The sequence below is a fragment of the Oryzias latipes genome, chromosome 11, assembly GCF_002234675.1.
Source record: "Oryzias latipes chromosome 11, ASM223467v1".
NCBI lineage: Eukaryota > Metazoa > Chordata > Actinopteri > Beloniformes > Adrianichthyidae > Oryzias > Oryzias latipes.
In genome coordinates, this window is record NC_019869.2 from 4,315,505 (window position 1) to 4,330,654 (window position 15,150).

The 15,150-nt window shown below is 43.0% G+C and overlaps 2 protein-coding genes across 2 annotated transcripts in view; both read right to left on the reverse strand.

Annotated features, from left to right (window-relative positions):
* The window catches only part of LOC105355030, a 28,305-nt gene extending 21,340 nt beyond the window's left edge, over positions 1 to 6,965 (reverse strand). The window contains exons 1-2 of the mRNA XM_020706973.2: positions 6,703 to 6,965; positions 5,735 to 5,831 (exon numbers count right to left, since the gene is read on the reverse strand). Of these exons, the coding sequence (XP_020562632.1) occupies positions 5,735 to 5,831; positions 6,703 to 6,887 (282 nt within the window). The 5' untranslated portion in view covers positions 6,888 to 6,965. The remainder of the gene's footprint in view (positions 1 to 5,734; positions 5,832 to 6,702) is intronic.
* Positions 6,966 to 8,606: 1,641 nt separating this feature from the next.
* On the reverse strand, positions 8,607 to 11,369 carry LOC110015915 (saxitoxin and tetrodotoxin-binding protein 1). The gene is made up of 7 exons (XM_020707163.1): positions 11,303 to 11,369; positions 10,138 to 10,319; positions 9,596 to 9,741; positions 9,414 to 9,508; positions 9,096 to 9,221; positions 8,901 to 9,020; positions 8,607 to 8,774 (listed from the first exon to the last, which is right to left on the reverse strand). The coding sequence occupies exons 1-7, from the start codon at positions 11,367 to 11,369 to the stop codon at positions 8,722 to 8,724; spliced, it is 789 nt and encodes a 262-aa protein (XP_020562822.1). The 3' UTR covers positions 8,607 to 8,721.
* Between the last annotated feature and the right edge of the window lie 3,781 nt (positions 11,370 to 15,150).

Genomic DNA, 15,150 nt, shown 5'->3' on the forward strand with positions numbered 1-15,150 from the left:
AAATCAGAAACTGTATTTAATGTGTTCTTTAGTATCTAATGCATAATTTAATCCAGGTTTGAGGAGTCCAGGTCCTGCGGTTTTGGAACAGGACCTGGTCTGAAGTGGACTAAGTGTGTAAAATGGGATAAAAATCAATCTATTTCACATTTTCACAAATCAGAGGAAGGTTTCACAAATCAGAAACTGGGTTTAACGTGTTCTTTACTATCTAAATTATTATTTAATCCAGATTTGAGCAGTCCAGGTCCTGCGGTTTTTGAACAGGACCTGGTCTGAATTGGACTCAGTGCGTAAAATGGGATAAAAATCAACCTATTTCACATTTTCACAAATCAGAGGAAGGTTTCACAAATCAGAAACTGGGTTTAACGTGTTCTTTACTATCTAAATTATTATTTAATCCAGATTTGAGCAGTCCAGATCCTGCGGTTTCTGAACAGGACCTGGTCTAAGGTGGACTCAGTGCGTAAAATGCGATAAAAATCAACCTATTTGAGATTTTCACAAATCAGAGGAAGGTTTCACAAATCTGAAACTGTGTTTAATGTGTTCTTTAGTATCTAATGTATAATTTAATCCAGGTTTGAGCAGTCCAGGTCCAGCGGCTTTTGAACAGGACCCGGTTTCAGGGTGGTCTTAGTGCGAAAACTGCAGCGGAATGTTTCTTTTGTGCCCTCGCGAATCGGAAGCTGTGAATCGGAAGCTAACTTCAGCGTCGTGGCAGAAATGCATTTTGGGCTGGGCTCGCCATACGTCTGCTATGACAAACTAATCATGTATACATTTCCACATTAATCTCTAAAACAATCATAACACACATATGTTTAAACAACAGTAAATCACATTTACGGTAGTATAAGAGCATTTTTAAAGCATTCATTCAAAATAAACCATGAACGATACTTACCAAATTAAATCAGGGCTGAAGACAAGACGGCACCATCAGCGATGAGGCGGATGAAAAAAAAAAAAACCGAGGTTGGGGCGTCTTGAAGCGGGACGAAATCGCAACGCTTTGCAGAAAAATAAAATGCTTGACTTTCAATTTCAAACGTCGCATACTCGCATTCGGCAAATCCAACATGGCCACCTGAGCTAACGTAGAGAAAACGAAAGACCCTCCCACCAGTACGTGATGACGTCATGACGCTACTTCAGGGATCTTAAAATTTTTGAGTGCTAGATACAAATAAGCTTTAAAATATTTAGCACTGTTAAGTTAAATTTGAAAAAATATTGATAGAGCTTAATACTTTATAGTTGAATCAACTACAAAATGACATTTAAGTTGTGTAACCTTAATAGTTATGAGTCAGTACAAGTGATAGGGTTTAGAGTGTGTTCAAAATGGGAGGTGGCGGCCTCTCGTCCAATCAGAGCACGAGAAATCATCTGCCTTCCGTTTCATTCAAAGTGCCTTCCTTTTCATTCAAAGTCACTTCCGTTTCATGCATACTCCTCTCTCACACACACATATAAACTCTTCCTCACACGTTCATATATACTTGTCTTTCACATACATACATTCTTTATTAAGAGTGACAATGAGAGTGAGAATGTATGTATGTGTAAAGTAATATATATGCATGCGAGAGAGAGAATATATGGATGTGCAAGTGAGAATATATGAATGCGTAAGAGAATATATATGCATGCGAGAGAGAGAATATATGGATGTGCAAGTGAGAATATATGAATGCGTAAGAGAATATATATGAATGTGAGAGAGAGAATATATGGATGCGTAAGAGAATATATGTATGCGAAAGAGAGTATATATGACTGTGAGAGCAAGAATGTATGAATGTGAATGGTTCAGAATAAATAATGTCTTATACGGCCCCTCATAGCTGTGCGCTCATGTGTGAGGTGCTGCGCGTTCATGTGAGGCACTGCGCACTCCAGGTCACAGCGAGGCAACCACCTCCGCTGATCAGCGTGACAGATAACCTAGATATTTCTAATCTACCTTTCTTCAGTTCTAAAATTAAACAACACAATTGCTTCAGAAGTTTAAACATCAGCTCATCGTTAACAGCCTGGTGGGATTTTCTTAAAAAAAACAACCTCACATTATTTCCATGTAAACTTACCCCCATTTGGAACAACCCTGACATTTTGATTAACAAAACCATGATTCATTTTGCTTCATGGAAGAACAAAGGAATCCAGCAGTTTCAGCATATAATTCAGAATAGAAAATTTATGTCCCTCTCAACATTATCCTCAACCTATGGAATTAATATAAACAAATTTCTAGAATATCAGCAGCTTAAATCAGCTATAAGCACTAAATACTGCCTGACCCAAATAGACCAAGACCTTCCCCTTACAGTAACACATTTCATTGACCTGAAAAATCCCAAACTCACCTCCAAAATTTATAAGATGTTATCGGACATAGATGAAACAATTTACTTACCCATGACAAAATGGGAGTCTGAGCTATCATTGAATTCTAGTGATCAATTTTGGCTACAGATCTGTTTGAATGCCTTTAATATGACCAAAAGCCCTAATTTGCAACTTATTCAATACAAGATTCTCCACAGAACTCACTACACTGGACAGAGGCTATTTAAAATGGGTCTCAATCAGTCTGCTATATGCACATAGTGCATAGGTAACAACATAGACGACTATTTGCATGCTCTGTGGCTCTGTCCACCTGTCCAATCATTCTGGCGTAAGGTTTGTGAGGATTTATCAGTCTGGTTTAATCATAAGATTCCTGCTTGCCCCAAATTCTGCTTATTAGGTGACCTGAATAACATCAACATGGAATCTAACAAGGCTTATATGGTTCTCACTGCTGTATGTATCGCAAAGAAAACTATCCGCCTAAACTGGAAATCTAAAAATAATCTTAGCATCAACCACTACAGAAACCTCATGTCAGAGCATATTAGTTTAGAGATAATGTCCTCCACAAAAAACCTGTCGGCCTCAGACTCTCCCTGGCTCCAGCTGATTAGTCACATTCCCTAATAGGGGTGGGATGGTGATAGGTTGGGCCGGGTCCTGGCTGGTTGGGTGGGCCGGGGTGGGTTTGGGGGGGTGGGCTCTGCCGGGCCTGCCGTTCTCCCGGCTCGGGGCTCTGGTTGCCCGGATGGTGTGGTGGTGGGGGCGCACACTCTGCCGGCAACTTAGCAGGGGTTCCGGAGGGCGGATGCCTTCTGGGCGCGGGATAGGCAGTGCGGCTGACCGGGAACGGCGGCCGGGTGCCGTGCTGGGTGGCTGGTAGCCGTGGCGGGGGCTGGGGGGGGGGGCTTGGGGTCGTCTGCCCATGGCCGGTGTTTCGCCCGTGGCCGGTAGTTGGCGCGTGGCCTGGCCCCCCGGGGGTCGACGCCGCAGTCACAGCAGGGGTTAAGGGGTTCACTTGGGTGAGTTTATTTCATTATTATTATAATTATTATTATTATTACTATTATTATTATTACTATTATTATTATTATTATTATTATTATTATTATTATTATTATTATTATTATTATTATTATTATTATTATCATTACTATTATTATTATTACTATTATTTATTTATTGATTTTATTATTATTATTTAATTTATTTATTTATTTATTTATTTGAGAGGGGGGCCTGGGGGGGTGGCGTGCTAGTCCTTAGGGAGGTCAGGGTATGAATGGTGGGGCTGGACCCCCTGCCCCTCCGTTCTGGCACCGGGACCCTTCCTTGCTGGCTGTCTCTCGGCGCTGCGAGGCTCTGGCCTCCAACTGCGGCTGGCTTGCCGTGTCTGGCTGCCTGGCCGCTCTGGGAGGGGGGGCGCCTACCGCGGCCGGCTGGGGGGCCGGTCGCTTGGGGGAGCCTTCTCCCCCGTTTGTGCCCATCTGCCTGCTCCTCCCCGCTCTCACCCAAACAAGTATTGCACACAGGCACATAGGGCTCCGGGAACTGGATGGGAGGGGTATGCTGGCGGGGCTCACTGGGGATACCCCTCTCTGGGTGCTCGTCGGCACCCGCCCTCCTCCCCGCTTTTTACTTGCATATTAGACATTCTGATTCATCTAGGGCCTTGTGGAGGGGGTCTGGTGGAGGGGGGCACGGTGAAACATCCGTGCTCACCTTTCGTTGGCCTCCCCCACAATTTTAACTTCCTCTTTAGACACACACACTGCATGCTAGCAGCACACACACAGCAAATACACACCACACTCAGAGGGACCCCGGAGTGGGTGGCTCTGCGGCTTGGCAGCGGTGGGGCCCCCCACACTGAGGACCTCCTATTTTACCTGCAGCACACACACAGCACTCCGACACCTCCACACATGGGTGGGGTCGGGGGGGGCGGCCGGTCTTCACCCGCCTGGTCTTCTCAGGGCGGCCGGGCTTATGGGAATCCTGTCGGCTGCGGGGGGGGTCGGGCATGCTGCGCTGGGGGTCGGCCGGCTGGGGGGGGTTACTGCGAGGCGGCGGGGGGTGGGGAGGGTAACCAGATGATTGTGAGTATGTGTGCGTGAGTGCATGGGTAGGACGGACCTGGGGGCTGGCTCGCTGGGACCCTCTGGGGCTTTCCCTCCCCATCACAGAGAGGGGAGGGCACTGAGAGGGTTGGGGAGGGGGGCTCAGATATTATGGCGGGGGGGGGGGGGGGGGGGGTTGTAGTGTGTAGGGTTGTAGGGTTATGGGGGGTGGCTGTGGGTGCGTGGCGATCCCTGGGTTGCTTATGTATCCCCACCCCCACGTGCACGTGCACACTGCCACACTGCTCCCTGTCTGCTTCATCCCTCCTCCTTACCCACAGTGTATTGATGGAAAAAAAAATTTATTTTTTATTTTTCACTCATATTAGAGTCAGATTTTCACCTTTGATGTAATATTTGTCTTTCCAGCAGATCTGGTATAATTGTTGCAGCTTAAAATAATAACTTATTCAAATCAGTGCTTGTATCCCCCACCTTTTCACCTTTCTTCCTTTTACTCTCTTCCACCCTCCCCTCACATTCTCCCCTCTCCCTCCCCACACACACTAAATGTAACAAATAAATAAAAACTAATACAACAAAAAGGGGTTTATACAAAGCTACACTCTAGTTTCTCGAAGCTATATAACCTCTTTTTGTGATAGTAAAACCTGTCCAACACAAAAAGCCTTCAGCTCTAATCTGTTTGCTAAACTGTTGGACAGAACAAGTTAAAAAAGAAGAAAAAAAAAAAAAGAAAACAGAGGTTATGAGCGGGTGTGAGTACTCATCTTTGATCCTGATTTGATTTAAATCACAGTAATCAATGCATGGGCATAGCGATTTATCTTTTTTCTCTACAAAGAAAAACCCTGCACCCACAGGAGATGAGGACAGCCTGATGTGTCCAAGAGACAGGGCGTCTTGAATGTAGCTTTCCCTAGCCAATTTTTCTGGGCCCGATAGATTGAAGGGAAGGGTGGCGCCAGGTAACAGATTGATAGAGCAGTCATACGGGTGATGAGGTGGTAGAGAGCTAGCCTTGGTTTAACAAAAAACGTCTTTTACGTCATGATAACAGGAAAGGATTTTTGAGAGATCCACCTCACAGGATTCATCGTGGTGGGAAAATGATACAGTGGGGATGGCAGACTGGAGGCAGTTGGCCATGCAGTAAGCACTCCAATTAACAATAGTACGTAGAGACCAATTAAACTGACGGTTGTGTAGTTTTAACCAGGAGAGCCTCAGCACGATGGGGTTATGAGTGGACGGAGTAATGAGGAACTGAATAGATTCTCTGTGGTTACCGGATGAGATGAGAAGGATGGGTTTGGTGCGATGGGTGATTTGAGAGAGGTGTTGATGCCCCTAATCCAGAGGCTTTGATGGGTACTTCCAGGGGTTCTGTGGGCAGAGACAAGTTGCTGTGGTGACAAGTTGCTGATCGATAAGGCTTTGCTCGGTACCGGAGTCAATGAGGGCTCGTAAATCCTGAATTTTGGACTGAAAGCAGACTTTGACAGGAATAAATAAGAAATTGTTCTCTGTATTATTTACAGAGTGGCCCGCCCACGGCCTGTCTTTTAACGGGGGGCCCTGGTGTTTAAACGCAGGGGGCATTGTAGTACAAGGTGGCCTTTGTTTCCACAGTAAAAGCAGGAACCTTCTTCACGGCGTCTGCAACGTTCTTCTTCAGTTAATTTTGAATGTCTGATTTGCATAGGTTCTTCAGGAGTTTTATGGATAGAAAAAGGCTCAGGTCTGGATGATGAATCAGCAGTAGGTATTGAGAAAGTGTTGTTAGTGGAGGTTTTACGAGGGAACTGATTCTTTTCGTTTTGGCATTCTCGAAGACGGATATCTGAACGGAGAGCCGCAGACACAAGTACTTCGAAAGTTCGAGCTTCGGGTTGTGAGCAGAGATGGTCTTTGATGTTTTGATTAAGGGATTGATAGAAAATGCCTTTTAATGCAAGATCGGGCCATCATGCTTCCACAGCTAAAATTTGAAACTCGATCACATGTTCGCTGACCGATCGATTACGTTGTTTTTAGTTCAGCAATCGTCGTGTGTCTTCTTCTTGTTTACGGGGTTGGTCAAAGATGAGTCGAAATTCATTAACGAAACGGTCATATGATAAATGGGAGATGGCATTGGATGCTATGAATGCTTGGGCCCATTGCAGAGCTTTATTCCTTAGGGAATTTACGATTAAAGTTATTTTGCTGTGATCAGACTGATAGTACTTGGGTGCTTGCTGGAAGATCAATTGACCCTGTAACATAAATCCTCCACAGGTCTCGACGTCTCCAAGGAACGGTTCCGGTTGTACACGGAAGTTTTCTGGTGCTGTGAATGAACCGAAAGAGGAGATGGCTTAAGTTGCTGGTGGATACTTGGGATGCAGCTGCTGCAGTATGAGAAAATTGTCCGTTTAGATCATGGATAGTTTGTGTCATACCGTCTAGACCAGGGGTCCCCAGATCCAGGCCTCGAGGGCCAGTGTCCTGCTGGTTTTCCAGAAACCCTGCCTTATTTGCTGCTGATTACCTGGATCAGGTGTGTTTAGCCAATAAGGAGCCTCAATGGCAGGTTTGTTGAAAAACATGTAGGACACTGGCCCTCGAGGCCTGGATCTGGGGACCCCTGGTCTAGACGAAGAAACAGATCTTGTTGAGCGGCGGCCATTTGAGATATGGCATCTGCTTGACGTCCAAGCATGATCCCTTGCTGGGTAACTGCGAGGCCAAGTCCTTCCGGGTCAGCTAGGTCTGGTGTTTGGCCAGTTCGTTCTGTCATGGCTAGCTTTATGAGACAGACCCAGATGCTGGAAACCGGAAGGAAAACACAGGTGAGATGGTGGGTGAGTAATAATTTTTTTTTTCTTGGTCCAGTGTGATAGTTGGTGTTGCGGGAGAATGGATGATGGCTCGTGGCGTGACTGGAGGTTTGTCCTTGGCTCATGACGTGACCGGAAGATACGACCATGCCTCGTGGCGTGGCTGGAGATCCGGCAGTAGCTCGTGGCGAAACTGGAGGTAGGTTGAGGCTTGGATCCGTGAGAGTTGAGGACACAGGTGACCACTCGTGGGAATGACTTTCTGAGCATGAGACAGAGAGCGAGACTTAGGCAAAAAGCAAGAGTATTTGAACAAGACAAATAGTGACCAAACAATGCACCATCAGAGGCAACGAACTGGCGATGAATGCTGGTCCAGGATCTTCTTAAGTAGGCAGGCAAGTGAAGAGGTGAGTGGTAGCAGCTGTGTCACATCAGGAGCAAGGCAGAGAGAAGAGGGGGAGGAGAGCTGACATAGGCACCATGACAATTTATTCTGTAATACATGTACCATCCCCTGGCATTCTTAATGTTATGACTATTGTTCTTGTCAAGAATAATTGTTCTATTTGTTTTGAATAATAAAGTTTTAAAAGAACAACAGCAGTTGACAAACCTTCAACAACACCATCATCAACAATAAAAACAATATTAATATATTTTGCAAAACCTCATCTTTAACTAGTTGAAAAAATAGTTTTTTTAATAAAATTATAACTGAATTGTTTTTTTCCTTTTAATTTAAGGATCCATATTATATCATGGACTGTAATAAAAAGCTTTAAACTGATTCACTGTAGCTGTGGTAATAGGGTTCTTCTATATAAGTATTCTCCTAATAATTCTGAACAAAATGCCCAACTTTTGTGTAACTTTTTAAAGTGTCTGTAACCCCTTAGCAAAAGAAAACGTTTACCAGTAAAAGTGAGGCAGTGTAATTAGATTAGTTTAATCTGTATTTAATATCTATATTTTGTAAACTTAAAATTATGATTATTATTTATTTCATAGGCAAAATGGAAAACAAATTAAATATTATATTATTGACTGTGACAAAAAGCTTTAAAATTAGTATTTTTTCCACCATGGCTACAGTCAGGTGATGGTTCCTTAACAAAAAGTACAGTAAAAGTTTCTTTATTAAGCATACATGAGTATAAGTATAAGTATTTTTTTAGTGGATCTTAAAGAGCAGTTTATATATGTTGTTATTTTCCAGTTCTATAATGACAGACTGCTGTTATTTTTGTATATGTATTTTGTCTCAAAAGAACAGGAATTATGATTATCCACAACAAAAAAACATAAATAAAACATGAGATATGAAATAAAAAAGGCCTTTTAAAAGAAGCAGCTCTTTTTATATTGAGAATCCAAAACACTCATTACACGTTTGTGCTTTTTTTAAATTTCATTACAAATGCTTCTTGCTGATAAAAGTTGAAACGTTCCTCCTAAGACTGGTTATCAGGGTTTGCTTCTGGAGCAGATTTCTTGTGACAGAAGTTAGGGTTGATAGAAGAAAAAAAACAATTAGTTATTTTTGTCAACAACAAATGCCTTTACTGTCCTTTCTTCTAGTACTGTGCCGCGGTTGTTTGTTTGTCCTCTCAGTGTTGTGGTTGACACTCACCAGCCACTCCATCATAGACGTACGGCTTCTTTTTAGGGAACCCCAGACATTCGGCGAATTTCCTGTGGTCGTCATGGGCGGCTTTGTGCTGCTCCACGTCCCGATGTGACCCTTCTTCCTCTGACACACAGCATATGAGAGTGAGATCAAACAGTCAAACCGAAAGTCTGTTTTCAGTGTGAACATGGGTTTTACTGTAGCTGAGCACGAATCGAAATCTTGAGGACTTGTAGACCAGCAGCAAACAATCAGAGCAGCTCTCATAGAAGTCCACAGCTCCGGTGTCATTGTACTCCACAGGCTGTCCGTCCTCCTCCAATCCTGACACACAAACACACAAAAACAGTAGTGGACAAAGTACACAACTCATTTTAGGTCATTATAAAGCCAAAGCACCGTTTTTTTATCCTTTTTGTTTAATTCATGTTTTATAACTATTATTATTAAAATTTTAAATAACTAATAGATGAATCAATGATTAAGATGAAAACAACGTCTTTTTTTGATACTTACGGATGTTGTCAGCATGCAGGGTTTGGAGCTCGGCCTCATTATTAGATGGTACGGTCATATGGATGAAGCTCGTAGTGCAGGAAGAAAGGTTGTGACTGAGAAACAGCAACACAAACCAACGTCACGTGAACAGGAAACGTCACATGGAATGATACGCTTTAAGTTCCAGAGGCAGAACTCACTGGAATATGCTCCTGTCGATGTATGTGAAAGTTTTGTTGTCTGGAAGGAGTTTAAACTCCACGTGGGAGCTGGAGGCTTTTGCCAGCAAACCTTCAGCTGCTTCATGGTCGGACACGGACCAGACCAGAACCCAGTTCCTGAAAATCTGCATGAAGCAAAGGCGTGTTTGAATCAGTGGCTGAAAACAAGTTAGAATTTAATAATGAAATAAAAATCACAAAAGTTTGAAAAGTTTGTGAAGCAAATGAAGGGAAATGTTGCACATCAGAGCACGACTTTTAGGGGTCACTACAGTCGATCATCTGCCTCCATCTATCCTTATCCTCCTCAGTCAAACCTCCACCTCTAGATGTTCCTCCACCTGCTCATCACCCACAGCGAGACACAAGAATAAAAGAAAATGAGCTCATCAAACGTCACCTTCCATCTTTCCTTCACACTTGCAGAGCCTGTCAACACATCTCCATAACCTGCTGATCCATCATGCCGTCAAACTTCCCCCGCCCCGATGTCCTCATAAAAGCGTCTCTCCGTGCCTCACCTTGTTCAGGTCTTTTGTCGGCAGCCTTTTGGTCAAACCGTCACACTCGGAGGCGTTTGGAGCTGCATGTGAGCCGATCACTGCCAGCAGCAGCAGCACTGAGATCTTCTCTGCACTCTTCTTACTAGACACGGAAACTCTGCCGCACTGACAAGAGCTTTTAAAACCTGTAATGGGGTCAACTCAAACTTTGTGTGTTCTCGGTACACACAAATCACTTCTTAAAGCAAAATGCAAATGATTAATGGGATTAATCAATGGAATTTCCACTGCCCACCAGATCAATGTGACTCTACTCGGAAACTATTTAAAGAGATGTGATTGAGAGAAATTCCATAAATTGGGGTTTTTCTGAAGGAAAAAGACAGCTTGAACCACTATGCATCATAGATTGCATCACCTGGTCAGAGCTGCACATGACAAATTCACACAGAAACCCCACATATTTCAAAATGCTGCTTTTGTTGTTGTTTTGTTTCAGTAACATTAGGAACATTTGTTGTGTGTTTGTTTCCAGTTTGACGTTGCACAGTCAAAATGAATGGGAGCATCAACGTCTCATAGCAAAACTTGAAAAACGAATAGCCAAAGCAGCAATAAAGCAAGAACAAAAAAACGCCATAAATGATAAATAGATCTGCAATCTATCAAAACACACTCTATTTGAAGCTGAACGTAGCGTATTGTCATACGGATTAAACTACGCCATGATCCTAAAACAGATCCCGCATGAGGAGTTCATCGTAGCCAACGAATTAGCATGTGAAAGAATACAGAACCCAGGGGAAAAAAGCAGCATTACGCAATGAAATAGCAGGCATCCTCAAAACCGCAAAACTACCACCAAGTAACATAACCAAAAAAGAAATGGCAGCCATCCACAGTTTGAAAAACAATAGAGAAATCACAATATTGCCGGACAAAGCCAGAACCACAGTCATCCTGGACACAGAACAATAACGAATGAGATGCTTCAAGACGGGAACACCTATAAGGTCCTGAAAAGAGACCTGAAAAGAGACCCCACAGAAGCAAAGAAGAAAAAACTTGACTATACTGAAACAGCAACAGGAGGAAAAGAAAATAGATAAACAAACCTACAATCACCTCATACCAACAGCAGGCATCATCCTCCGGATTTATGGCACTCCAAAAATACACAAACCTGGAGCACCACTGAGGCCCATAATAGACAGCATGGGATCAGTAACATACAACCTATCCAAATTCATTGCCGATATCTTGAAACCCTTCCTAGGAAACACAGACTACCATTGCGAAAATGCAAAACAGCTGGGAGAAGAACTCAAAAACACAAAGATGGAAGCAAACGAAATATTCAATTCACATGACGTAATATCATTATTCACCAGGACTCCAGTAGAAGCCACACTACAAATAGTGCAGGTACAGTTGACAGCAGACAAATTGCTAAGGAAACGCACAAATCTCTCAGTTAACGACATTACACAACTTCTCTGTTTAACCACTACATCCACCTATTTCCAATTCCGCAACACAATTTACAGACAAAAGGAAGGCTTTTCCATGGACGACCCACTATTAGCCACAATGTGCAGCTTTTTCATGGAGGACCTGGAAAAGAAAGCAATAACATCTGCACTGGAGCACTTCAGTCCAACCTTATGGAAACGCTACGTTGATGACATTCTGGAAAAAATCAAAGCAGGACACACACAGGAGATCACAGACCACCTGAACACCATGGACGATACGGGACTAGTCAAATTCAAACATGAAGAGGAAAAAGACAACTCCGTCAACTTTCTGGACATAAACATCACCCACGCCAAAAACAGGGACATAAAACTAAAAGTATACAGGAAACCAACTCACACAGACCAATATTTATTATGAACCTCAGAACATCCTACCACTCACAAAATATCCGTCGTAAGAACCTTATTTGATTGTGCAGAACTGGTAACGGACAAGGGGGACAAAACGGAAGAGAAGAAACACATACAAATTGCAATAACCAGGTGTCAATATCCTCAATGGGCCATAAAAAGGGACAAACACAGGTGGAGCAGAGGAAATACAAGGAAGCAGAAAATAAAAATCTGACGAAGAAATCAGAAAACAAAGGAATGGTCACATTGCCGTACATCAGAGGAATAACAGAACGCATCCAAAGGGCCATGAAAAAACATCACATCAGCACCCCGGTTACACCGTACAAAAAAACTCAGCTCAACTTCTTGTTCACCCAAAAGACAAGATCGAACAAAATAAGAAATACAATGTAATTTATGAAATCCCATGTCACACCTGCAATAAAACATACATCGGAGAAACAGGACGCACCTTCATCACAAGAAAAACAGAACATCAAAAAAAAATGCGAAAAGGAAACAAATAAAATACTAACAAGAGCCAGACGACAACAAGCACTTCTAGAAAATATGAAATCAGCCATAACGGACCACTGCAAACAAGAAAACCACATCATGGACTGGGAAAAGGCCAAAGTCCTCCACACTGAAGACAACAGACACCGCAGATGGATCATGGAGGTGGTGGAGATAAGAAAGCGAGCCCATACTTCCATGAACAGGGATGAGGGGGCCTTCCTGCTCTCTCACACCTGGAGTAACATCTTCCAACAAAAAACGGACATCAAGAGGCGGAGTCACTTGTCAAAGTTTGACAGGTGACCCCACCATATTCACAATCAGCTGTTTTTAAAGACGTCACACACCACCACCTGATGAAGGCGGAAGGTATTTTACCGAAACATGTCAGTACGTTTTACAAAAAACAAACTAGTGTCTGATAAAAAAATAATAATAATAATAATTTAAGTACGCACAAACCCGCCCTGAGGCGCGGGAAAATCAGAGACTTGCATTACGTGAAGCCGTGGAAGGTCTGAAACCTCCCCAGCCACTCTGCTCTGAGTCCGGTAACCTTACAAAGATTGGGTAGACCTGGAGAGAATTCATTCTTTATGTGGATTTAACTGTTCCCGCCGACGATGAAAAAGCGAAAGTTAAATTATTTCCCTATCTGATTGATTGGAGAAAGTGGCAGAGAGCTTCTAGAAACGCTGATGGGTGAATCGGCGCTGGATGCTTGGAAGATTGCAGACATAATTGAGAGGTTTGATGATCACTGTAGTCCAGGCACTAATGAGACGGTGGAACGCTACAAATTATTCTCGAGGAACCAAGGTGGGGGTGAGTCAATCCACAGCTACGTCACGGAGTTAAAGCTGCTGACCAAATCCTGCAATTTTGGGGCAAAGGGAACCATTTTGCAATAAAGTGTAAGATGCCAGCAGAACATAGTAAAAGGAAATCAGTGCATAATGTGACGGAATGCGAAAGCAATGAATATGATGAAATCCTATGTGTAACAGGGTCAGACGCAGCGCATGCAACAGACATTAAGAAGGCAGCAGAAACTAAACTTTTTGCTTGCATGCTCTTAGGAAAGACATTGTAAATTTCAAACAGATTGTGTTGCTACTTGCAATGTTATCCCAGTTAACTTACTGAATCCTGATATAAGACTGGAAGACACAAAGACACTTCTAGTTATTTACAACAAAAGCAAGCTTAGAACACTAGGAAAAAGCTTTACAAGCTGGAGTTCCAGGTCAAGAATAAAGACTGCTCAGTGCCGGTGTTGGGCAAAAAAGCAAGTAAGGCCATGAAACTCATTAAAATCCATTATGAGAACATCATGGCAATAGACAGCATCGTCACCTCGCATACTCCCTCAATAGAGCAGTGGACATTAGAACAGATAAAAACAGAGTATGCAAATGTGTTCACTGGAGATGCATGTCTGGATGGAGTACACAAAGTTGAAATAGATGAGTCCATTAAACCTGTGCAGCCACAAAAAAGACGTGTTCCTGTAGCAATGATGAAACCACTTAAAGATGAACGACAAGACTTAGTGCAAAGAGAAATAATCTCGCCTGTAGAGCCAAGCACAGACTGGATTAGCGGTATGAAGGTTGTCCAAAAATCAAATGGGAAACCAAGGGTTTGCATTGATCCAAGACTTCTAAACAAAGCACTGAGGCGACTATTGAAGATAATCTCCCTGATCTGTCAAAATGTGAAGTTGTCACCGTGAGTGATGTCAAAGTAGATTCTAGCATGTCAAACTGGAAGAAGAGTCCAGCTACCTGACAACATTTTCCACCCCATTTGGACGTTACCGCTGGCTCAGGATGCCAATGGGAATCAGTACTGCACCAGTGATCTTTCAGAGGAAGTTGACAAAGGCTCTGGATAACCTACCTGGTCTGTTTATAATTGCACATGATGTACTGATCACAGGCTAAGGGGAGACACAAGAGGCTGCTGGATGTGATCATGATGAGAAACTAAGACTGTTCTTAAACAGGTGCATACAGAAGAACTTCAAATTAAATGCAGAAAACTTGAAATTGCGCCGAAAAGAAGTTGCTTACATTGGACATTTTCTAACAGCTGATGGGTTGAAAATAGACCCTGAAAAAGTGAGAGCCATCAATGAAATGCCACAACCTGCAGATGTCAAAGCAGTACAGAGGCTCTTAGGAATGGTGAACTATTTTGCCAAGTTCCGCCCACATCTCTTTGACTAGTGTGAGGTGTTGAGAAAACTCACACATAACGACTATAGGAAGCTCACAGTGCAGTGTGATGTCTCAGACACATGGTTGGGAGCAGCACTCATGCAGAATGGTAAGCCGCCTTTGCCAAATAGACCTTGGGCAAAGGTGGGCACAGACTTGTTTTGCTTTGACAACAGAGACTATTTGATCACAGTGCACTATTACACACATCTTTGGGAAATAGATTATCTACCAGACACAAAGTTCACTATAGTGATAAAAAACTTAAGGCTCATTTTGCTCGCCAAGGCATCCCAGATATATTCATATCTCATTAAAAGAAACTGTATTTCCAATAATATTCCATATGTTGACAATTTCACCACCTTCTAAAACAGACCATCTCTCTTTAAAACAGACGGCATCCATCCAAACCA

What these genes read in the sequence shown, in the direction of transcription:
- LOC110015915 (XM_020707163.1), bottom strand. Translation starts at nt 11,369, where the DNA reads ATGAATTTGGATAGGTTGTATGTTACTGATCCCATGCTGTCTATTATG. An exon ending in CGACAAAAGACCTGAACAAG is followed by an intron (nt 9,742 to 10,137) that starts GTGAGGCACGGA and finishes TGCTTCATGCAG; the next exon opens with ATTTTCAGGAACTGGGTTCT. An exon ending in ATCGACAGGAGCATATTCCA is followed by an intron (nt 9,509 to 9,595) that starts GTGAGTTCTGCC and finishes GCTGTTTCTCAG; the next exon opens with TCACAACCTTTCTTCCTGCA.